The sequence below is a fragment of the Podarcis cretensis genome (assembly GCF_951804945.1).
Source record: "Podarcis cretensis genome assembly, chromosome: 7".
In the NCBI taxonomy this organism is placed as follows: Eukaryota; Metazoa; Chordata; class Lepidosauria; order Squamata; family Lacertidae; genus Podarcis; species Podarcis cretensis.
The window spans coordinates 4,428,856-4,454,528 of NC_137176.1; the positions used below are offsets into that span (position 1 = coordinate 4,428,856).

The following is a 25,673-nucleotide window of genomic DNA, read 5'->3' on the forward strand; positions in this document are numbered from 1 at the left end:
TAACTACCCTCCATTTTTGCTTTTTCTGCCTGTTTGCTGGTCAAACCGAGCCAGAGGGAATTTCTATAAAAACAAACCATGCATATATAGTGGGAAATGAAAATTCTGAAGTCAGTAGTATAGTATGACATGCAAAATCCTTTCTGTGGCCCTTTCCATTTGAAACACTTCCCTCTGGCAGAAAAGGGGGTTTGATTTTAAAAAAAATTAAAGTGTCTGCAGAATGAAGGAGGCCAGGGCTAAAGTCGTGTCACTAGAGCTTCACATTCCAAAGGTAGCAAAGATCTTGCACTCCATACAAGCCTGAACTCGCTGATAGGCTCATGGCACCCAGTGGAGAAACCCCCAAATCTGTCTGAGGAGAGGGGCACAGGAAAACCAAGTGCCAATAAACATTAACAGGGCCTGTTATCAGCCATTCTGTATTTTAATGCAGCTATAAGGACCTGCCTATGGAGGATGGAATCGGTTCCCAGTCAAATGGTTTGTGTCAGCCTGACACCAGACGCCTCTTCGTCTTCCTAAAAGAAAGAGGTTTATGGCCCCTGCCAAATCTAGTTTATAACCTGTGTCTGATACCAGCCATCTCAGCACATGTCTGAGAGAAACTTTCCGGAATTCCAAGGCTAGGATGACTGTTACTTATAGTTGAGACAGTAAGGAAAGCTATGTATTACTATGAGGATTGCTTCACATTTAGAAAGCCCTGTGAATTGAAGATCTCTTGGAAATCTTGAGCCATGAAGATCTAACATGCAGCCACAGAAAATGCTATGTTCCAGGACCTTTCCTACACAGAACTGTTTTCTGGATCAAAGTCAGGCCCAAAGGGCCTACTGGCTCTCCTTGCCCTCACATATCCAAAGCAGTTGCATGTATGATTACCAGACGTCCCCATTTCCCGGGGACAGTCCCCGGATTTACAAATCTGTCCCCGGACAAAATCCGTCCCCGGAATGTCCCCGGATTTCATTTCATGTCCCCGGATTTATATTTTAAGTATTGTAGATTTATTAGTAGGGAATGAATGTTGCATGATTGGTTCAATGGCACAAGACACATCATATGGGGACTTCCAGCGAGGCAAAATGGCAGGCGCCACGGCAGCGAGCAGCTCCTGAAGCCAGCCAGAACCAACTGTGCTACCAGGCTGGCTCCGGGCTGCTGAGACTGCCGCTGCCGAGCGGGAACCACTGGACCCCCTCCCCCACAACCCAAATTGAGCCGGGAGTGAGAGCGACCGGCCACCCAGCCGACTGCCCAGTGGTGCTCCGGGGCCAGGAAAACCCCGGAGCCAACACAGGGAGAAGGAGGAGAGGAGAAGGAGAAGGAAGAGAGAGAAAGAGGAAGGAGAAAAAAGAGGGGAACCATGACCTTGCCGCACCACTGCCACCACCGCTGAGGAGGAGAGGTAGGAGAGCACCGGGAGGGCAAGGACACATGGCCGAGCCCAGGCACAACCCAAGCCTACTCCATGGCAGCTAGCGCTCCAAGAGAGCAGGCCGGGGCCCAGAGGAAGGATATTACTTCTTTTTACTATTATTATTTAAAAAAACAACTTCTTTTAAAAACAACAAACTTTTTTTCTCTTTTCAAAAAAAAAAGTGTCCCTGGATTCTTTGAAAAAAATCTGGTAACCTTATGTTAAATGTCTGAATTTGGTGTGGGGGTGGAATCCACTGAGGGCTACATTCCCTTGAGCATACTCTGTTGGGGTCACATCCTGGCAGTGAGCAGAGACAAAGTCAATTGTGGGGACCTGTCACCCCCCTTTTCCTTCTCTCTCTCTCTGACACCCCTCCTCTCTCTCCCACCCCCACTGGAGAGGGGCGGGTGTCTATTTCCAGAGGGCTCTCCCCCCCCCCCCATCCTGCACATTCACACACATTCTTCCATCACTGTTTGGGCTCCCCCCCCCCATTTCCCCCTTCTTCTGTCCTCTGGGCTCCCCCACCTGTATGGAATCAAGCCCAGATCTAAATGTTGCTCATTCCTGGTCTGAAGTAGGGAGATTAAATATTGGTTAATAAAATTTTAGTCTACAAAGATATCCTGAAGAATTTTAGTGATGGTTTTCAGAGATCTGATGCATCCAATGTGCAAAAACATAGCAAAACTGTGATTGGTGTATGTCAATGTGGAATTTAAGCAAATGATGCCATATTTAAAATATAACAAAATCATAAACATATCTTATATTTACATAAAAGGTAGTGGAGACAGAAGTTAAAAGTAAGCATTGTGCATTGATGAAAAATGAATAAAGTAACTGAGGAAGAAATAGAACACTATTGGCATTGACTATTGCTGCCTGCTTTCCAGAATGCCAACAGGAATGGTGCCCAGTTTCTGACTAAAAACAAAAAACAATAATCTCTCCAAAGATCAGAAGGCTGAGAAAATGCAAAATCTTGCAGGTTCACACCAAATGAGTGAGTGGAAGAAATTCATGCAAAATTCAGGTAGGTCCTGAAACTATCAGTATTTGAGGGGACTGGATATCTCCTTTATAAAGTGTCATGATATATATTGCTATATGGACACACACACATAGCAACTTTGGTAAGAAAAATAATAATTGACTAATCACCAGAGGAATCTGTCAATTAATAAATTACAGATTTCTAATTATTTTTTAAGGCATACTGTCGTGTTTTTCCAGAACAGAGCTGAAGACTTATAAACAAAAGTAAAGTACTATAGCATCTATGTATGTGAGATCCATCTGAGCCAGTCTTAAGCAGCAGAGCCTGCTACTTTGAGGGTTTTAAAAATTATTATTTGCAGGACCTACTGGCAATGCCAAACACTAAGGAGGGAATCTGGCCAACTGCCAGAGGAACTTGGCATTTCTCGGGCAAGGGGAAAAACAAATGAGAGCCTCCCGTTCTTTGAAGATACTGTAGACTCCCTATAGAGAACTGAGCTGCACTGCAGATGTGGCAGACACAAAACCACATGGCAGGGTACAGGAGTTGGTGGGGCACCTGAACTCTGCATGCTGGATGATATCTTCTGCTTCGTGAAATGGGACTTTGCCTGCCCCCCACTGCACCCAAAACTGGTTCTGGATTTTCTCCCAACCCTGAGCAGCAGATATAGGAATGACAAGGCGAGTGGGGAGTTCTATTGCACAAGTGGAAGTCATTCCAATTATTTGTACAATTATTTGGTTGAATACAGCCCATAGTCTGCACAATGACAAATGTCTCATCTCATTTTTATTTGGTGTGGGTACAAATTGGTGACATCCCAACATTCTGACTCCCGAAGAAGCCCAACTGAGTCAGCTAAGAAACAAAACACCTCAAAACAGTCGAGGGACTGTTCTTCAGTAATTGCAGGGGTCTATTTTTTTATTTTTATTTTTAAAGAGAGATCTCTACTCAATATTAAGAGAATAACACATAGAAAACAAACAGAATGCAGCCCCCCAAATAAAAGAAAAAAGGGCAGCCCCCTCCCTCCTCTAGCTCGGGTACAGGTGTAAAAGAACAATAATGAGGAAACAAAATAATATAGTTGGGGAGTGGATGACCAGAAGCAGCCTGAAAATGATTATTCAAAATACTGTGGTTTGAAACTATCAAGAGTTTCATATGTCTGCATAGTATGAAGACCTGCCCTCTTATTTCTAGTAGTGTTAAGACAGAATCACAGAATCAGTCATACCACGCTGATACAGAGGGGTCTTTTTAAAAAAGTTGAGGAGTCTATTTTTAATAGAACCACAGAACTTGAACTGATCCATCAGTTTGAGGTTGCATGTATGATATGACACGAGAAGCAGCTACATGTGTGCTAATAAGGAACCATTGAAGTGACAGATGTTGGGGTCTCAAACTTCAGCAGCCCCCTGTGCGACGCCAACATTGCCCCCCGCTCCTCTCATGCTCCGTTCTAAAGTATAGTTGTGGCGCCCTCAGCAACACCCCCAAGACTCTGTGCCCCTAAATCTGTCTCTGACCACTGCCCTCTGCAGACAAGATGTCAGGGCATAGCATCTACAGGAGGGGTCAGCAAACTTACTGCACCTTGGGCCGGTGTCTCCAGCACTGATTGCGCGGTGGGCCGGAGGGCAGGTGAGTGCGCGCCCATATGCGTGCGCACACACTATTTCTGGCGCACTTCTGGGTTGGAGGAGCACCGGAAATAGCTTGTGCGCATGTGCACGGGCCTCCTCCAACCCAGATGTGCACCGGAAAAAACACTTGCGCATGCACACAAGCTATTTCTGGTGCACCTCCGACCCGGAAGTGGGCAGCTGCACAGCGCAGTGCCGGTAAGAGCAGGCGGCAGGGGTCACCGCAGGCCGGATAAACGAGTCCCTTGGGCCTTACCCAGGCCGCGGGCCTTAGTTTGGGGACCCCTGATCTACAGGTAGCAATGGATGCCCTATCTATGAAAAGATATCCCCTCAGCATATCCAGTGCTTGAAAAATGTGGCCTTCCTGCTAGAGAAGCCACCCAGCCACAACAAGGGAGGCTATCTGGGCTGGCATGATGATCTGGGAAAGTTTCAGTGCAAACACCCCTCAGGGCCAGGCTGAGCAAAGAGGATGTCTGCAGTGAAAAACATTGTGCGCCCTACTTGCCTTGTGCCTGGTTTCTGCCATCAAGAGCCACAGCCCTGGGCAAGAGGAAAACAACAGGCTTCTCTACTTGCCTTGTGCCTGGTTTCTGCCATCAAGAGCCACAGCCCTGGGCAAGAGGAAAACAACAGGCTTCTCTACTTCCACCTGAGCGCAATGAGGCAGCAGTTGGGGGGGGGGGGAGAGCGCCGCAGAAGCAACAAGACGTGGGAATGGGGGGTGCCAGCTTCTCAGCTCATAGCAGGTCGGGAAAGTTCAGCTTTAGTTTCAGAGACAGAAAAATTAAATAGGCTTTGTAGTGTTTATTAAATTCCCTTTAATTATAGGACTGGGCTAACTGAAGAGCCAACTGAAGACAGTTTAATTAAAATACTGTAGCTGTTGACTGATGGTATCTTCATGTTGTAAGTGAACTGGAGCACTTCAAAAAAGGAGGGGGAAGACACAGAAACTCTGCAGTGTGGCAAACCTGTTCCCATTTATTTCAGAGAGAGCAGATGGGAGAGCCAGTGGTTCGCCCTGCAGACACTTGTTGGAGGATAACCAGCTTTGTCAAAATGGGTGAGCGCAACACTGCCACCTAGTGCTGATACGTAATCGGAACAGCCATTTTTTTGTGTTATAATTCAAGTATTATTTTTATGATGACAAGCCACTTCAGAGCATTTTATTTAGAAATATATTTATATAAGCTGCTTATAGAGTGCCTTAAAAAAAAAGCTCCCACAGAAGTTTTACAATGCAGATAAAGATGTAATAATACCACTGTTGAAATTGTAAAACAACAACAATAAAAGGTTAAACCAGTAGATGGCAGAGCAGGATATAAAATCCTATAATAAGAAGAAATTGAAGTTCACAATTAAAAGGCCTGGGAGAATAAAAAGGCTTTGGCATGACAACAAAACTACATCAAGCTAGGCACCAGGCAAGGCTTTCTGTGGAGAGTATTTCATAACCACCAATGCAGTTTCGAAAAGGCAAGACACCCTTGTCCCCAACCCATACCTGCCAACGTTTCCTTGATGAAAATAGGGACATTCTATTCTACATCAGGAAGCTTCTCCCACGTTTGATCTGCCACGCACATAGACATCATGTATCCACATACATCGCTCACCTTGAGCCAATTACCACCTGCCTGCCTAACCTACCTCACAGGGTTGTTGTAAAGGAAAAATGTGTGAGGGGAGGGATCATGTACAACACTATCAACAGATCGATGGAATGAAATAAAATTTTACCTGTAAGCTGCCTTGAGTCCCTGTCAGGGAAAAAGACGGGATAACGATATGAATGATCAGGAACATACCAGAGAGTTAATCCTATTGACCTCAGTACGACTGAGTTCTGTGTAAAATGCTTAGGATTACAGTGTAAGGCTGCACAGTCTTTACCCAGTTACCTGGGAGTAAGCTCCATTGAATACAGTGGGACTTACTTCTGAGTAGATAGGTAAAGGCTTGTAGTGTAAGGCTCCAGTTACAATAAAGAAATAAACACTCCACACATTTCCTTAAAAATGGCTGGCTGCTGAAGAATTTAAAGTGAATTGGTTACATTTTCCTTCGAAATTACAGGAAAGGCATTGTATGGCAGTTTCACCATTTCCTTCGGCGCAGGTATTTTATTTTTGTATAAACAGGAGTCCGTTTTTGCGCCTACACACAGCAAAGTCTCCCGTTTCCAAAAAGGACAGGAGCTGGAGTGTCTGATCTCCCCACCACTTTCAATCAAGATGGGGAGGGGAGGAAAAGGGAAAACCAGGAGATTCCGGGATTAAATCAGAAACTGGGATGGCTTTTGTAATTCTAGGACTGTCCCTGGAAAATCAGGACACTTGGAGGGTATGCCCCCACCCCAATATGATGTATCACTATAGACAAACCTGAAAGTTGCCGGAGCACAGTTCTCTAAAGTGTGCTTCATTTTTCCGTGGTTAGCCCAGCAAAATCCTGCAGAAATAGAACAAGACTCATGCCTGCTCTGAGGCAAGAATTGAGCCAGAAGGCACGAATGGTCTAGCTCAGTTGCCCCCTTTACCTAAAAAATCAAAAGAACATTGAGCAGATTGCTCAGTACAGCAAAGCAATTTGATTGTCAGGTGTTGCTTTTTAATACCTTGTCCGAGCAACTCCTTGTCCTCTGAATACCACTCCAACCATCCCATGCCAAGTTCCTTCAATGGCTTATTTTTTACCTAGCACAAGGAGAGATCTATGAAAGCAGGGAGGAATGGAAGCAGCAAGAGCTGGGGCCTGCCAGCCTAAGCTGGACATCAGTGCCGAAGGGCAGAGGCTCTTTCCCTTGCCCTGCTGGTAAACGCAGGACCAGGTGGGCCCTTGCAGACCCTGACAGGTGCGCCTCAGAGCTGTCACTTCATCCTTTCATATTAGGAGCAGGATGGAAAGCGCATGCCAAATCCAAAAGAGTGGCTGCAGAATCATCAGACCCACACTGGAGGTGGCCCAACAATCTGCCAGGAAGGAACATATTAGAAGAACTCTCATACGTAAGGCACTGAAGCCAGGGCTAAGGAGGTGGCATGTCCGTCATGCAGCCAGGTCACTGAATGCAAATGGGCTGCGGGGGGGGGGGAGCTTTGGTTTGGTTCTTGCTCTGGGCATGTCATACAGCTGCTCCAGAAGGCTATTTTCATTTTGCATGTTTTGCCCTCAAAGAGCAGGCATGTATTCGGTCTACAAAGTGGGAGACATGTTGTGTACATTCCCACCTATTCAGGAATCTCAGGGTAGAAAACACAGGATGTGGGAACCATAACATCACATGTGTACAAAGGAAAGATAAAGAGAAGCCATAAACTGAATAAGGGAAACTTCAGTGCTGTGTGACAGTGCTGGTGTGGGAAGAGTACCTTTCCTATTCACTGGGGAGCCAATAACCTTGGGGTGTCCAAAGAGAAGCTTCAGCTGAAATATTCCATCAGCAGGAAACTAACCTCCCCTCCATTCCTTACCTGTGAAATGCTCTTGCACACATGTATGATCTGAAAGTGTGCAACAAAAACAAGTTGCACTTCCTCTAGGCACAGAGTGTGTACCATTCAATCATATTTCCTTCTTTTCTGGGGAATGGAGGAGAATGAGCCGTGTTACCCAGACAACCTTCTATTGAGTACAGTACCCAAGACTGCTTGGGTTTTTGTTAGCTACATCATGGAAGCAAATGGAGGAGCAGACAGTTGAGAATGGAAGAACAAGGCCCCCAGGAAAACAACCAGGGAATTTTTTCACCTCCCTCAGTTTGCATCTACTGGTTACTCTTAGTGTTCTGTATTAGTAATTTACTTCAGAATGTTTCTGCAGCCTTTATTCTGGGTTCCTCCTGAATCAGACACCTCAGCCTGAACTATTAGTTCTCTGAGGAAATTAGAAGCTATGCTGCCATACTTGTAACAAAAAAAAGCTAATGCTATTCAACAGAAATACAATGTCTAGATCAAGTTAAGTAATAGTCCCACTCTATTCTGCCTTGGTCAGACCACACCTGGAATACTGTGTCCAGTTTTGGGCACCACAATTTAAGAAGGATGTTGACAAGCTGGAACATGTGCAGAGGAGGGAAACCAAGATGCTTAAGGGTCTGGAAACCAAGCCTTACGGGGACTGCTTGAAGGAGCTGTGTATGTTTAGCCTAGAAAAGAGGAGATATGATAGTCATCTACAAATACCTTAAGGGCTGTCACATGGAAGATGAAGCAAGCTTGTTTTCTCCTGCTCTGGAAGGTAGGGCCAGTGGGTCCATGTTACAAGAAAAGAGGTTCTGGCTAAACACCAGGAAGAACTTCCTGACAGTCAGAGCTTTTCAACAGTGGAACTGTCTCCCTCAGGAGGGACAGATTTAGGGCTGTGTGAACAGTGTGCATGTACTGGGTGCTGAGAGGGCCTGGTAAGCAAAGTGCAGGGAAGGTGTGAGGGCTCTGACAGGGTCCTAGAGTCCTCCTTCATTCTTCCCAAAGCCTAGTTAACACTTTCCCAGCTTTGGGAAGGAAGTGGAGGGCTTTAGGACCCTGCCAGAGCCCTTACGCTTCCTTACCAAAGCTGGGTGCCTCCTTACCTGTATTTGGGAAGGCAACATAAGGCCTGGAGGGGTGCGACAAATTTTGGGCTTGCACAGGGCACTATAGTACTCAAATTCACCACTGCCCTCGTAAGGTGGGGGCTTCTCCTTCTTTGGTTTTTAAGCAGTGCTTGGATGGCCATCTGTCATTGATACTTTAGTTGAGATTCTTGCACTGCAGGGGGTTGGACTAGATGACTCTCGAGGTCCCTTCCAACTCTACAATTCCATGGTTCCATAAGAGGAGGAAGAGGAAGAAAGAGGTTATGGCTGTTGCTTGTGTTTGTATTACCTTCCTTTCACCAGCAGTCCCAGGCAGTGGCATAGCATGGGTTGCCAGCTCCCAGGGCCACACAATGGGGGGTGGGAAGGAGGGAAACAGATGGAGTAATGCGCATTTACTGCCTAATGGTGTTCACATCACCCAGGAGATCGCAGTTGCAGAGATAAGAAAAGAAGAGTCATTCTGTTGTCTGAAGAGGTCACTTCCTGGTTTGCATGGAGAAGCTGTTTTCAGCAGAGCCCAGCAAAGGAGGTGGGCAGCTATATTGAGGCAGTTCCAGGTGTTGAAATTCTGTGCCCACTCTACACCAGCAGAATTGAACATTAGAAACAGGAATAGGGTGGGCCCTGAAAATATATCTCTCAGGTATCAAAACTATTCCAAAGAGGTAAGTCTTCAGCATATTAGAAAAGCTGCACAGTAAGGGCGCCTTCCCCCAAGTTGTGGAAGTGAGAAAAACTTCCACAACTTGGGGACTGCCACACAGAATGTCCTCTCCTGGGCTGCTGCCACCCCAAACTTCATAGGAACTACTGAGAAGGCCGCCTCTGCTGACCTTAACATCTGAAACAGTCTTCAGTACAATGGAACCTCATGTTACGTACCGTCCCCCTTGTGAACGATGCGGGTTACAAGCTCTGCTAACCCAGAAGTAGATGCTCCCAGTTGCAGCCTTTGCCCCGGGATGCAAACGGAAGTTGTGCGCCAGCAGCGCAGCAGCAACAGGAGGCACCATTAGCAAAATGCGCCTCATGTTATGAGCGGTTTCAGGTTGAGAATGGACCTCCAGAACGAATTAAGTTTGTAACTGGAGGTACCACTGTGTTGTAAGGAGTGCTCTAAGAATGGACTGTAATCCATTGTTCTACAAACTTTTAAGAAGTTGAGTTCTGGTGTGGAGAAATGGAACAGTGTGACAACCCAGACAAGGCTTCTGTATTGAAAAAGCTGCTATCATGTAAGCCTCCGCCCTCCATGGCACAGGTTGCCATGACAACATTTAGCACAGCTGAGATACCGTCTCAGTATCACTTCCCTGTCACTTCAGAGTTCCCTCCCTTCTACACGCAGCATCTGAACATCCAGTATTAGGGCTCAGCCTGGGTGCAAAGGCCCAGCTCCTTCCACCATCCTGACTCACATGCCCCCTCATTCCTTTAGTACAGGCACTTCTGTTCCACAAGCTCCTTTCTTTTCCATGTGGGTCAGTGCTGGAAGGGTATCCAGCTGGAATGAACAGTAGGGTGGAAACTGGAACCAGGGTCAAGCTGGGTCATGGAACTGGCAGCTAGCAAAGCCCATTCCCACAGTGTGCCCCCCAAATAGAGTCAATCTGTGGCACTGCGACCCTTCCCAGCACAGCAACATCAGCAGCCATGTGCATTAAGCTTGCTGCCTTATTTAATTAATTAATTAAATTGTATACCACTGCATCATTTTTTTAAAAAAATCAAAGAAGTTTACAGCAATAAAATAAAACCATACACTAAAACCCATTGAAAAAGTTAAATACAGACATCAATGAACCATTTTGGAAGGATGTACTCTTAATTGCCTGTCTAGGCCTGGCAGAGTAGAAATGTTTCCAGCAGGTCCTGGTCAAAGGCCTGGAAGCGATGCCTTATGAGGAACGGCTAAGGGAGCTGGGCATGTTTAGCCTGGAGAAGAGGAGGTTAAGGGGTGATATGATAGCCATGTTCAAATATATAAAAGGATGTCACATAGAGGAGGGAGAAAGGTTGTTTTCTGCTGCTCCAGAGAAGCGGACACGGAGCAATGGCTCCAAACTACAAGAAAATGTGGGATTTAAACACAGGAGCAGTCAATGACAACATTCCTAGAGTGTACATGTTAGAACATGGGGAGGGATGTCTGTCCAGCAAGCAGGTAAACTTCCTGGGGACGGACTTCCTCCGCATGTGACCAGAGGTGGGTGTGGCCTCACCTGTGCAGGTAATGATAAAAGCACAGGGCAGGCAGGCACTCTCTCTCTTCTCTCTTGCCTCTTGCCTCTCTCTGCCATCTTCCTTCGATGAGGAAACATCTAAGGATGCCCTCTTGGCTCTCAGCCAAGAGAGGACAGTACTATCTTCCTATAAGATAGTTTCTAAGTGCATGTAACCTTTTTAAGCCTGCCTACCTTCTGGGATCATATTGTGAACAGAACGTGAGTAAACTCTTTTATACTTTTATAAAGACTGTGTCGTGTCTTGTATTTTAAGAGGGAACAAAAGGGGAAATTACCAGAGTAATTATTATAGAGGTTCTAGCGAACCTGTGCACACGTTACCGTTGTGAACTTAAAGGGGAATGTCTATAAACTCTGCTGATATTTTGGGAACTTGTTAGCACAAGTAGGATAAGGATATAATTAGTCAATATATCCTCTCCTGCACCCCAGAACATTCCCACAGAAAAAAGATTCCACCTAAACATTAGGAAGAACTTCCTGACAGTAAGAGCTGTTCGACAGTGGAATTTGCTGCCAAGGAGTGTGGTGGAGTCTCCTTCTTTGGAGGTCTTTAAGCAGAGGCTTGACAACCATATGTCAGGAGTGCTCTGATGGTGTTTCCTGCTTGGCAGGGGGTTGGACTCGATGGCCCTTGTGGTCTCTTCCAACTCTAGGATTCTATGATCCTAGGTGTTTAAAAGTTGGCACAGAAGGCGCCTGCTGAATCTCTCTTGGCAGAGGATTGCACAGGACTGGGCTGATGACACAACAGGCTTGGTTTCTTGTTGCTGTCAAATGAGCCTGGCCAACTCAGGGAAGCACCAGTGATGCTCCTGCGAATGGTCTCAGTGATCAAGCTGGGACACAAAGGCTGTTTGATCCCTGAGGTTGTTTTCAGGCACTCTTAAAACAAAGGGCCACTGCCAATCAGTATTGGATTTGACAGGGGGAAAATAAACACACAAAGACTGACATAAGGAAATGCAAAGTAGATAACAGGGGACTAAAGAAATGAAAAGTGGAGAAAAGAGAAGAAAAGGAGACATGTAGCTGATAGGAAAATTGAAACTGTACAGAGAAGGTTCTCTATGGTACCAATTGCTGTGTGAAATGCTGGCCTGTCTCTTCACCAGAAGCAAAACTTGCCAGAGCAGCTCTGCACATTAGAGGAACAGAATGCAGGTCCTGTGAGTGGGAAGAACCAACCGACTCAAGATTGAGCACAAAAACGAAGGCCCAACTAGATGCAACACTGAACTGCAAGTCCCATGAGTCTTTTCTTCTTCTTACGTCCATCACATACTGTAAAGTTTGTTCTGCATTGCGCTGGACCATGTTGAATCCATTTTCTGTGCATGAAAAAGAAATTGCCTCAAGCTTTCATATTTTGAGTTGCATTATATATTATTATACTGGTCTGTGGTGATGGCTTTTAATTATGGAATTGTATTTTATGATTTATTTTTTGCTATTGTGTTTTTATGTTTTAAACATTTTCTATGGGCCTTCTCACAAGGGCAGGATTCCCTGCAAAATAAGTATAAATGCATTAAATAAATACGAGTGAATAAATAATATGGGGTCGAGGAAGGATCCTACATCTGATTGTAATGTGCAGCTTGAGCAGGAGTCAGCTCATATTTCTTCCGTGTTTTTATTTCCCTTTGTCTCTCTTGATAGTTCCTGTCAGTGGCTTAGGATGTGTGTGGCTTAACGAGTTGCGTTCTGCCTGCGACTCTAAACCTGGCTACACCTCCACGGCCTTCTAGACATGCTTCTCATTTGCCTGGGAGTCAAAGATGGGTGTCTGAATATCCTGAGAATATGTCCTGATAGGAAAACTGTGGACAGCGTATCTAAATCAAAATGACACTGACAACCAAGTCAAAAACATCAGCGAATATCACTTATGATTGCCCATGGTTGTACCCCAGGGAAATGACGTCAAAATTAACTAATTAATTATTTTGTATTTTAGCTCCATGACAAAACAGACCACCACAGCAAAAGGACTTCCAGATTCCTCCATTGTCAAAGACTGCTGACCTTGGTCCCATGCGGTGAATGACATGGGCACAGTCCCACAGTCAAGAACCTTCTGTGAAGAACTGCTAACCACTGCTCCACATGACAAAATGCAGAACAGCAGCTCCTCAGGGAAGAACCTTCCAGATCCAGCCTGGTCCTCACCACGTTAGCTCCTCCAAGTCAAGAAGGAATATAAGAGGGCCTGTAATGCTGCTACTTAATCTATTAATGGCACTGCTCTGATTCCAAAATTAAAGCTAGATACAGGAAGTCACACTTCCATCATCTCCACAGAAAGGCAAGAAGTTGATGGTGTTTGTCCACAGACAGTTTTTCCGGGTCATGTGGCCAGGATGACTAAGCCGCTTCTGGCGAAACCAGAGCAGCGCACGGAAACACTGTTTACCTTCCCGCCAGAGTGGTACCTATTTATCTACTTGCACTTTGTGCTTTTGAACTGCTAGGTCGGCAGGAGCAGGGACCGAACAACGGGAGCTCACCCCGTCACAGGGATTCGAACCGCCAACCTTCTGATCGGCAAGTCCTAGGCTCTGTCGTTTAACCCACAGCGCCACCCGCACCCCTTTTCAATATAATGTACTACATTTTAAAGTCTGCATAGTGACAGGAGGAGGAGATTGTTCAAACCAGATCCACTTCTTTGCCATGCCCCCCCCCCCCAGGCATGCCCTATCTTTTAGCAAGTCATAGTCAGTTCCTTTCAGTACAGCAATGAATTTACAGCAAAAAAAAACAAAAACAAAAACACGGGCATCAATACTGCTGATTCAGCTGCCAAAGGACAAGAATCGCATACTAAGGTGAACTGGCATTCAGGTTTTGAGTTTGCTTTTGCCAAAATAGAAGGGGGGGCTTGCCTACTTGTGCCAAACCTCCCTGAAACTCCAGTTCTGTTTCCCAGACTTCAGTTGCTGCAGCCATGGCTTTCACTCATTTTGGAAACAGGCGACAGTGCAAAAGTAGTCACCCCATTTTTGTGACTGCAAGGCAACCATCACCATAACTAGACAGAACCACTTAAGATCTTCACTCATGCAACAGGCAAGTGAAGAAAATGGACTGCATAGATGTACAAACATAACTTGGGGATTAATGTCTGCCATTCATGAACAATTATCCAGTGTGATCAGAAGAAGTAGGAAATGAGATGCAATCCTGGAGACTGCATCAATTATTATCTGCAATGTTGAAGAACTTATTTGTTTTGTTATATAACAGCTACAGCTTGGAAAATTTTGTATTTGTGTTTTATAATGCTTTAATTTATACACATATATCCACATGTGCTTTCATTTTTAGCTGTCTATGTGTATTGTAATTATCAATTATTTTTTATTTTGTTCCACTTGGGTTCCTGTCACTTTGTGTCTTTCAGAAGCTGTTATTCAGTTGTCTATATTCCACATTCTGAAAAAGGTCATGAAGACTTTTCCAATTCTTTTCAAAGCAACATGTATATTTCAGAAGCTTTTTTTTTATTTTTATTTTTTGGTCTTTCCCATCTCTCTCACCTGTAGCTGATGTGAAGGTTCTGGAAACTCAACTCGGTCATTTTTCTCTAACAAAGCATGTTTTCTAGTTCTAATAAAGGCAAATAATACACGATGAAAATACAGTTTTTGCAAAGCAATATAGATAATATGCAGTGCTACAAAATGCCTTCCACTTCTCAATTTACGGGGCATCATCCATCTGCAACATGGACAGCATTTGCTAGGAAAGTTAAATTTAGTCTCAGCAGAAATCCTGGCTACAAACTCTCATGAGGCAGAAACTACAGCCACATGTCACAGAAGTACAGGGAGTCCAAGAGGCTAGAGCGACAGAGAGGAAATGTGTGCTGCCAAACGAATAATCTCTAACTGACCAACCTACAGTATTTCTGCTTGAAACAGCCAGTCAAATTGGAAGCTATTTTTCCTTGCAATTATGATTTGAAGTGGACTAAGTTGCTTCCTCCACCCTGACTGAAGCTAAGCCCACATCCCTGGCACAGGATTATATGTAAAAAAAAAAAATACAACTTTCCACCAAATTAGAAACAAACAACCCCATCAAGAGGGGAGAAGCCCGTTCCTCCCTCAGTGGTGCGTAAGACACCAAGGCACTGCCTGGCCCCTGTTTGCTGCCTGCTTCATCAAATGCTGCAATGCAGTGGCATCACAATGCACTGTGTGAGCAGAGCAGTGCCTGCTGGAGGGGGGGTGGGAAGGGAAGGCTGCTTACTCAGGAAGGGGGCATTGCCCACTTTTTTCTGTGACATGTTGGGAGAAGGTGATCAGGCAAGGCAACCAAGCAGCCCAGGCAAGCAACAAGTACGAACGGCTAGAGGGCTCAGAAGGAACAGCCTGGGAGATGGCTACCACTGCCCTCAGCATCTGCTGCCTGAGGCAGTCCATTTATTCTGCCCTACGAGAAGGCTGTCCCTCAGCACAGTGCTACTGGGTGTCCATTTGTGTGTTCCCTGCTCCTCTTCCAGCACAACCACAAAATTGGAAGCATCAGCTTCCATCTTCAACTACCTGCAGTTTGTTGTTTTGCTTGAATGAGGACAAACCGTCACTGCAGTTAATTTAAACCATGGTTATCTGAACAAAGATCAAACTACAGTCCCTGACCCTGGTTTGTTCAGATAAAGCACAGTTTAAACTAGTGCTATTTTTCTAGAAAAAGAGGTGCCGGAACTCACCATGAACGCCTCCCTTGTTCTCTTATAATGGCAATAGCGTCCACCTGAGTTCCGGCTGGGGAAAAAAGCCCTAGTTTATTCTAACCACATTTCCCAGTTCAGTTAAAATGTCATGTTGTGGCTCAGAACTTTCCAAACTGTATGTTGCAACACGTTAGTGTCTTGGCTGCAGTGTGCAGGTGTGTCACATAAACATTCCCTGCTCTCCTAACCTCTGGTTTGCTAGTAAAACTGAATTACTGTGTTGCGAAATGATGCAAAATTGAAGTATTGTGTTACAAAATGATGCATGTCCATAAACTGTGTCACCAACTTAAAAAGTTTGGAAAGCTCTGTTGTGGCTAGTTGAGAACAGAAATGAATGCTTACAGCCACCTCCTTGCAGCTGCTCTAGGGGCTCATATACATAACACTAAACTATGGTTTAGCGTTATATATAAACAAGATCACTGACACTTTAGACATGCTCTAAAGAGGAAAAATATCTGCAGGTCAAGATAAAAGGGCCAGATCTAATTTTAACACTTAGGGAGCATGTCAGAAGAAGGGCCTAGTTATTCACCTGTCAGCTTGGGAATCAGAAGTTGCTTGTGTAACTGTCTTTTAATTTTTGATGTAAGCATGTACTCAGAGAAATTAAATATTTTTAAAAGGAAAATCCAACCCGTGTTGGGCATTTCTCCTTTGTCTTTGGAACCACACATAGAAAGTTTTAATGAAAGGGCTAATGCTGTGCTGTTTTTATTGTAATTACACTTGTGTTTTTAATACTTTATATAGTTTTAATTCAATCAATGTTTAATTAATAGTTTTAAATGACTGTTTATTTCCCCAATGTTTTTAGTTGCTGATATTTTTGTCTGTAAGCCGCCTTGAAGAAGAAGAAGAAGAAGAGTTTGGATTTGATATCCCGCCTTTCACTCCCTTTAAGGAGTCTCAAAGCGGCTAACATTCTCCTTTCCCTTCCTCCCCCACAACAAACACTCTGTGAGGTGAGTGGGGCTGAGAGACTTCAGAGAAGTGTGACTGGCCCAAGGTCACCCAGCAGCTGCATGTGGAGGAGCGGAGATGCGAACCCGGTTCCCCAGATTACGAGTCTACCGCTCTTAACCACTACACCACACTGGCTCTTGAGTCCCTGTCAGGGAAAAAGGTGGGGTAAAAGTAAATATATATTAAAAAGTGGCACAGTTATTGCCTCTTCTCCTACACTAGAACCCAAACGGGGATGCAAAAACTCCTTAGGCATCTGATCAATCATTTGCTCAAGTGATCATCTGAGGAGGGGTGGCTGTGTGCCCAGCACATGTTGTCTATGCGCATGGGAAAGCATGGTCTGGCCACACTCTCTGCTGGCAAAAGGCCCCTGGAGCATTGCCCAAGGGGGAATTTGGAGCACAGGCCAGAGATGGCCAGGCTACCTCTGGCCTAAAGGATGGCTGCATGAGGTGCCTGTGAAATACTGGGCAAGATCCAACATCACACCAGTAGATGTGATAGAGCTTCATCCTCTCCTCCCCCCTCCACCCCCCAGTCTTCTCCAGAGGGAAACCTACAACAAATAAATATTCCCAGATAATGGTATTTCTGGTACCAGTAGGAACAATAATCTTTCAGGAGAACATGAATCCAGGGAGGAGCTTCCAGTAAAAACAGGCTCTAGAGGCATTATTTAAAAATATAAAGTATTTGGGTAATTGTTGTGGAAGGAAGTAAAGGACTGTAACGCTCAATTGATTAACTGGCTAGAGGAATTGTTAAAGATTGCTGATGACTGGACAGGTGGCATCATCAGGATACAGATTTCTACAGAGAATTAGTCACAACTCCTAAAAGGTCTAATATTTAATACATTTCACAATTCTTCCAAAACTTTAACCTTTCTAAACTTTCCCTCTCATATAGTATGAAGTATCCTGGGCATGTAGGCTTTTGTAAATTTATTCTGATATGTTAGCTCCTGATCTGTTTCAAACTATCTATGAGGCAAACACAGCTGGTTGCAGGGCCAGCAAAAGACATTTTGGCACCTGAGGCAAACCACAAAATGGCACCACCACCCCTTCCCCACCAGGGAAGAAGGGGAGGATGAATATCAATATCAGGAACAAAGGAAAAGGAAAGATCAACACTGCTCCTGTGGATCCTGCCACAAAGCGTTCCCCTCAGCTTGCCTCTTGGGTGGGCTGGTCCTGGCTGGCTGCCACCACAGCTTTTATGGCCTCGTTTCACGTTGCCAGCTCCCCAAGGCTCCTTCTGTCAACTAAAGGGAGAGCCCAAGGGTTGCTGCTGAGGGCACAGGTTCAACAACCCTGTGATCTTGTCACTTTGGGGGCGACATTAAATCCCTATCCTGGCCCCCAAATGCATGGTGATCAAGCTGTCCCACACCTCGCCTGCAGCCCAGTTTGTTTAAAAATAAATGTTTTCAATATTGGCAGAACACAAATAAAGAGGAAGACAATCCCTTGTCTGTTTTGCATCTGCCTCTCCCTTAGAAGGCAATGGGACTCGCAAGGTATGCACGTAACCCCCCCCTCTTTTTTTTTAATTGTCCAGGGTGACTTTATCACATCACTTCTCTGAATATTTTCATTGCTCTCGGTGTCTGGCTTGAAGATGACACAAATAATTCCCCTCAAGAGCGGTAGGGAGGGGGCAGTTTGGAGAGTATCTGTAGGGTTTCTTTGGATACCTGTGAGAGGCAGTGTGGTGTAGTGGTTAGAGTGTTGGACTCGGACTGTGGGGACCCAGCTTCAACCCCCCCCCTCAGCCAGGAAGCTCCCTGGGTGCCCTTGGGCCAGTCATGCTCTCTTGGTGCATCCTATCTCACAGGTTGTCATGAGGATGAAACAGGGAAGGGGGGGTTCTGTAGAGCACCTCAGTGCCTTGAATGAAAGGTGCATTATATTTGTAACTCTTTTATCCCTCGATCCTTAAATAGGAAAGTTTTAAAGACACACGCGTGATTGCTTCTGAATGTCCAATCCCCCTCATCACTGAAGGAAATAAAAAGGTAAAATGTGAAAGAATTCAGGCAGCTCCTTGCAAACTTCCCTCTCCTTCACCCAAAAATTAAAATTGGAAAATGGGTGTCTTTGTGAAAGGCTTCACAGAGCTCTCCCCATCCCTTCACAGCTCCACCCACATATACATGCCCCAGCAGCAGCAATAATCTCAAAAATACATGGATAACAATATATTGTTTCTCTGTATTGCTTCAAAAGCATCTTAAATCAAAAGGCTGCTGGGTGGGTGAGGGAGGAGGGAAGAGGCTCCACAAAACCATAAGAGCAAAATCAATCCAAGCAAAAAGAGACCCTGCAGCCAGAAGACACAGCTGGCTGCCAACAAATAATCTGCAAGTGTATCATCCACCCCAAACTCCACTTTTCCACCAATGCAAACACAGGCAGAGAAAGCAGCACTAACAGGCCTAGCTTGTCCGTGAGGCAGACTGAGGCAGGCGGCAAGGGGCAACTCTACAGGCACACCCACCCACCCGGGCAAAGGCATGCATGACCAAAAAAAAATTTCAATGAAGGGGCCGGGCCACCTCAAAGTTCTGTGGTGGCCGTACACACATGCCGTGGGGCATGCGCGTATCTCGCACGCAAGCCACAGGACATCTGCATGATACGCCAACATGCCCTGCCATGCACACAAGCATGTTGCAGGGCATGCTGATGTCATGCGCGCATGCCACAGGGCGTGTGCACATGGCGTGTTGACATGGCACGGCCCCCTCAATCATGGGGGCAAAGTGGCATGTGTCAATGCCACCCACGGGCATCCTTGCAGCCTGAGAAGTAAGGGGAAGTGGCTACAGCAGCTACTGAGTTCCAGCAAGATCTTCTGAGGCCTTCCCATGGGGCTCTTGTCAAACCTGGCGCGCAAAAATCACTGGTGCACAAAATGCAGAAGCCCATAGCATCACCTCTATGTACCTCAAATACACATGCCTTCTCTCTGCATATCACCATGACAGACAAGAAGCAGAATGGCAGAATGTAACATACTATAGTCAAGGACCTGAAATGAAGCCAGACCATAAAAGGTGACTTAGCCCTGGATCAAAACTATACTACCCGCCCCCAATTCTCTCTAGGAATACACGATCTCCCCTGGGGTCTGCTCAACATTGCTTTGTAACATTTTACAAGAAAAATCCCAGGCAATAAAGATTCTTGTGAGTTGGCTTGAGAACTACTCAACACTTTGGACACAAAGGCTGCACATAGCAGAGTTCATGATGCTATGGCTCAGGAGTTGGAACAGAGGAAAGTTCTGAGGGGAAGACTGAGTGCAGAAACCAGTCCTGGTAAGTTCCCTAGAAGGCTCTCAGCCTCCTAGCAACTCCCAGGAGAGAAAAAATCCCAGAAGCCAGCAATGTCTTCACCTGTGTAGCCATAGCAGGCAGTCCGTACCTTTCTCCTCCAACTCTTTCCCAGGGGCAGCTCCCTATCACACTACCTGCCCAGGTCTGTAAAAGGTAGCACCTGAGGAACATCTATTTTAAGCACCAACAATTCCCCCAGTGTGGGGAAGGGGAGCTTCAAACACCAATCTGACAGCAAAACTACTTGAAACAGTCTTCTCCCAACCAGGTGTTCTCCACATGTTTTAGCTACCACTCCCATCATCTCTGACCATGGGCAGAAAACATCTGGAGAGTAGAGACTGAGGAAGGCTCTCCACTGACTCTAGATGATTGCTTGAGGAACACTAGCTCTTGAGTGCCATAACTCTGAGCTCCACACTGAGCTGACCATGGTCCTGCTCTCCTTGCAGCCAGCCTGGCCCTACCCCATTCCACACTGAGCTGACCATGGTCCTGCCCACCCACCCCACATTGAGTGTTACCTGTGCAGCCTCAGGCCCCAGCCAAGAAAGGAGATCATAAACGTTGACAGCACAGTAAATATGTTAACACTATAAGCAAAGCTGTGGGCATTCAAAACATCCAAATACACCAATTATTTTATAATGGCATCATTTAATATAATAGCAGAACATGTCTTCGTCCTGGCACAAGAAGATTGTGGGATCCAGAACAATGTTCAAATGAGCAATGCATCCTACATCCCATGACTTCTGAGGAGGTCCAGTCCTGAGCAGGACAAAATTATAGGCACCTGTGAACATCACTCCACTGGTTCAAGGGTAGAGAAGACGCCCATTACAGCAATTCACCTTATAATGAAGTGCAAGATAAAAGGGAGGGGATGTTGTAATCTGCACCATGGCTGTGCTGAGAAAGTGCTCCTGATAACCCCACAGAGTGTTTTAGCTAGAAGGCATTCCTTCAAACCGTTAAAGTGCAAAAATAAACTTCCTTTTACACTGAGCCGTTTTCGCAGAATTAACTTGTGATTTCTCAGATTAAAAATGCATAGGATGAGCCCTTTCCTAATATAAGAGAAAAAAATGTGTTAGTTGGTGGTGTGTCCCCCAATTTTTAGTCCTCTTAAATTAATCTATCACTGGCTTTCTTAATTTTATCTGCTGCATTTTTGTGAATAAGCGGGTGGATATGCCAAACTTTCAGCTAATCAGAAGCATGGAAAAACAGGAGTGATGAATATTCTCAGGATACCCGTTTCCAGTTATAAAAGCTTGCCACAGATCCCGATGGGAAATGTTGGACTTCAACATTCCTTCTCTATCACAGAGAACAAAATTAATCAATCAGATACCCAGAGCCAAAACTTATACTGGGAACCGAAACATTCACATATATGACTTCTGTCTCTAATGGACAATTCATCAGTTTCAGAGTATTAATATTCACCTTCATTCCTTGCTGGCAACTGAAACTCCAAAGGAACTTTTAAAAATCATTATTAAGTGAAGAGCCATCTTAATTGCTATTATCAGTTCTCTTGTATGGCAAAGTACTAAATCTGGAAGTCTATAGGTAAAAAAGGGTGAGGAGAACTTTTATTACATACATCTGTATGACTGGCATGCTACAAAGCTCTTAATGAATAAATGATCCAATTAACCCAATGAATGCCCATGTGCTGTCAATTAGAACAGCTTGCTCATACATTCTTTATGTTATAAAGATTGTCCCCGGGGAATTCTGTATTATTCATGAGAGTGTATGTTGAAATTTCATAATAGCAAAGATATTCAGGGCAGAGAAATTATGGAGACTGTGGGTGTTAATCACTTTGAACAATATTAGTTATAAGTACTGAAAAGTCATAGTTAAATATCAGGAAGCAGCAATAATCATAAACAGTCCAGCCCGTTGCTTTAATGGAATAATGTTCAACACTGATTAATTTTGATTTGATTGTGCCCTTCAAACTATTATACACTTTCTAAGCAAAGTATTTGCATAAGAAGATCACAATGAAACATCAATAAAAACAACTCAAAAGAAACCACCCAAGACTGCCTTGTCCCCCTCCCGAAAACCCAAGGCAGAAAGAGAAGTGAATGGGAGCAGCTGGGGCAGAGAGCACTCCCAGGACTGGCCGGCATGAAGCCATTTTCACCTGACATATACGGTGAACGTCTGTGCAGGAAGGCCTCTTCCCAGGAAAGACAGTCCTAAAGCTGAGTGGAAACAACCCTATTAGCACTTTTATCAAAGTCACTTTGAGGTTCTACTAAATCAAGAGGTATCTAATTTTTTTTACAGTACTGTATATAAATAAATGGCACCTAAGCCACCAAAAGCTATATTGTGGCTTGAATTGGGCAAGTTTGAAGAGGAGAACCAGAAATTCTCTATTACTTGGTTAAAAAACCTGTTCATTTCATCACGGCTTCCTTAGATTAAAAGAGAATGAAGTTAAATCAGCCATCCAATCCAAACTAGCCAATGCATGTTTACATGGAAGTAAGACGCACTTTGTTCAGTAGAGCTTACCGTCTCAACTAAGCATGCATAGACTTATAGCTTTGGAATATGTCAGTTCCCTTTTAAGCTACAGTCCCTTGCTTCCAGGTCAACACATGTGCAACCAAGTTGTACAATCCATTACTTAGGAGTTTCTGTTATTTCAACTGCCTTGAGCTTCTGGGGTTAGATAGTTCAGAAAAATCTGCCAACCTACGGCCAGTCAGCTCACACCACAATCATTCCTGGAACCACACAGTAAAACAGGCCACCCAAAAATACAAATATGAACCACTGCTTCATTTTCCAGATGATCATTTTAAATATACACTTAAATATACATCTTAAAAAAGAAAAACCCCTAAAGGGAAGCACAAAAAAATAATTAGGATGAAAAGGAGGCTATGGAAAGCACAGAGGGCTTTTACTTGGGAAGAATGTTCTAATGTTCTGCAGTTTATAAATTATCTGCATTAGAAAATGTTTCTGTCTGCCACAGGCATGCAATGCAGAGGCCATCATTTCAGAGTTAGAGAAGGAAAGGCAAGGAGTGAAAGGGGTTAAAGCCCCACTCCACCGGTGCTGATGTTCTATCTAACCAAATCTGGAAGTCCACAATGCCTGGTTGCTTAAAAAAACCCATCAGGCTGGATCTAAGCATCTGTTGTGGCCCAAATTCAGACGCTTCCTTGACCCTAAGGGGGTGGGGTGCAACAACACCTTAGTTGCACCCCCTTAATCGCCTGCACCCAGCAGGTGGACCTCTTCACTCTTGGGTGAGAGGAGCCAGCATCTGCCCTGCCAGCCTCACAAGCAAAAGAAACGGGGTTCCTGACAAAATCCAAACTTCCCTGTGAAATGCAGCATAAAATCTGCAAAACCCGGGGCCACACAAACTCCAGAGCGGCAAACCAGCATCTGCAGCAGAAGCACGCGCACCAAGAAGCGCCCTTTTCCGCTCAGAAAGAAAGACGGCAGAAAGGATTTCCCCGCAAAAGACGTGGCCGCGGGCTGCCCCAGGCCAGCTGTTTTCTCTGGAGAAACGAGAAGCGGCTCAAAGCAACAAATGGAGCCATTTAACACCCAGGGATGGGGGAGCAGAGAGGGGGGGCGTTGTTTACATAAGAAAGTTGCTGCTGGCGATGCCTTACACAACGGAGCGCAGCCTGCGCCAAGAGGGGCGCCCGGGGCAAGGCGGGCAGCAGCGCCCCCGGCCTCCTTCTCCACCCCGACCCGCCCCCTCAAGGCAAGGACGGCTGCGGGGTTCAGGGGCGCCCGCCCAGGAGGCCGAGGCCCCGACAGGCGCCCGGGCGCCCTCCCAGCCTGCGCCCCGCTCGCCAATGCAGCACTGCAGAGGAGCGCCGGAATAGCCGGCCTTGCGCAGGGAGCCTCCCGGGCCGTCGGGCAGCTGCCGCCCCCTCCTCCCTGGGCCACACGCCCCCCTGGAGGGCTCACCGCAGTCGGCGCACAGGATGCGGCCCACGTCCTTCTTGAGGTTCTTGCCGCTGGTGTCGAGCGGGGCGAAGGAGGTCTTGAAGACGAGCGGCTGCTCGGTGGGCTCCAGGAAGAAGATGTAGCGGTGGTTGCGCTTGACTTTGGAGCAGGGCGCGGGCGCGGAGCCCACGCGGATGAGCTGCTCGCGCTGCAGGCCGCCGCTGTTGAGGGGCCACAGGTCCAGCACCTTCACCAGGATGCCCGGCGGCGGCGGCGGCGGGGGGGGGCCGTCGGAGCCCTCCTCGGCCCGGCTCCCGTTGCCCGTCGGGGGGGCGGCGGCGGCGGCGGCGGCGGGCAGCGCCTGCACCTTGCCCTCCAGCACCACGGCCGCCGAGTACGCCTGGTCCTGCACCGAGCGCAAGCTGGGCGAGTAGCAGGCCAGCGACACGCCGAAGAGCAGCACGCACAAGCCGGCCGCCGCCGCCGTCGCAGCCCGCCGCATGCCGAGGCAGCCCCGGAGCCGCCCGCGCGCCAGGCCGCCGCTCCTCCTCCGCCGCCGCCGCCGCCGCGCCGCGCCCAGCTGCTCCTGCGCCCGCCGCCAAGGCCGCCGCTGCCGCACTGAGCCGTCCGTCGCCGCCGCACCGCGAGGCAGCAGCAGCAGCAGCAGCAGCAGCAGACCTGCCGCATCTGGCCAGGCCATGGGGGGACGCCGCCGCCGCCGCGGCTCCAGCGCCAGCACCGGAAGCGGCGTAAGCTGGGGGGGGGACCGGGCAGGAGCGGTGGAGGGGCCGCGGATCCCGCCCCTGCCCTCGGATCCCGCCCCTGCCCTCGGGGCTCCCGCGCCAGAGGAGGAGGAGGGCGGCGGCGGCGGGGCAGGGGAGCGAGAGCCGGGCCCCGAGGCGGCGGAGGGCGCGCCTACCCCATCTCCGCCCCCACCAGCGGGGATTCCGCGGGCGCCCCCTCGACGGCCACCTCCCCGCCAGGTAGGAAAGCCCGCCCGGCAGGCGGAGCCGTGGAGGGAGCCGCGCCGGGGTAGGCGGACGTCGCTGCTCGGGCGGTGCGGGAGCCCCGCGGGGTCCGGGCCAGCCCTCGCCGTCTCTCCTCGGCGGGCGCCTCTTCCGCGGCTCGGCAGCCCCCGCAAAGGCCTCGGGAGGGGGCGCGGGGCGAGATGCGCAGCGCGTGGCTTTTCCTTCCAAGCGCGCGAGAAAGTATCCCGCGTGTCTGCATCTGTTGCGGGCAAGCGAAGATTCTCTTGGGCTTCGGTCGCTGATCGACCAGAGAATGACAACCCAGAGGGATACTTTGGGAGTTCGAGGACCAGCCTTGAACCTGTCGCGAAGGGAGGCTGGCAACAGGTCTTATTTAGTTAGTTATTTATTTAAAAATGTTTATGGGAATTCCCCTGGAAAGAGTAAACCTAGACCAGGCCCACCATGAAGCCCTGATGTGCTCCTTGGAGACTGCCCCCCCCCTGCTGCCTCCACAGCAGGCTCTCAGTGGTTGGAGATGCTACTGGCCTCCTCCCACTCCCAGGGAGGAAATGGTGGGGGCTGCCTCCTGGGCGCTGCTTCCACTGAGCCTGACGCAGAATGTGTGCCCCTGCAATGGCCTTTGATGTAGATCTTGGCTCAGTCCTTCTTCCCTGGGGATTTGCCTCAGGTGCCAAAATGTCTTGGGCCGCCCAGCCCAGATTTAGGGGGAGGGGTGATGCAGGCTGGCATTCTGATGCCAGCAATGTCATG

The 25,673-nt window shown here is 47.2% G+C and overlaps 1 protein-coding gene across 3 annotated transcripts in view; it reads right to left on the reverse strand.

Annotated features, from left to right (window-relative positions):
- Nucleotides 1-24,437, reverse strand: part of NRG2 (neuregulin 2) — a 144,260-nt gene extending 119,823 nt beyond the window's left edge. For all 3 annotated transcript variants that reach the window (XM_079983547.1, XM_079983545.1, XM_079983546.1), the window contains exon 1: nucleotides 23,953-24,437. In XM_079983547.1, coding sequence (XP_079839673.1) covers nucleotides 23,953-24,433 — 481 coding nt within the window. In that variant the 5' untranslated portion in view covers nucleotides 24,434-24,437. The remainder of the gene's footprint in view (nucleotides 1-23,952) is intronic.
- Between the last annotated feature and the right edge of the window lie 1,236 nt (nucleotides 24,438-25,673).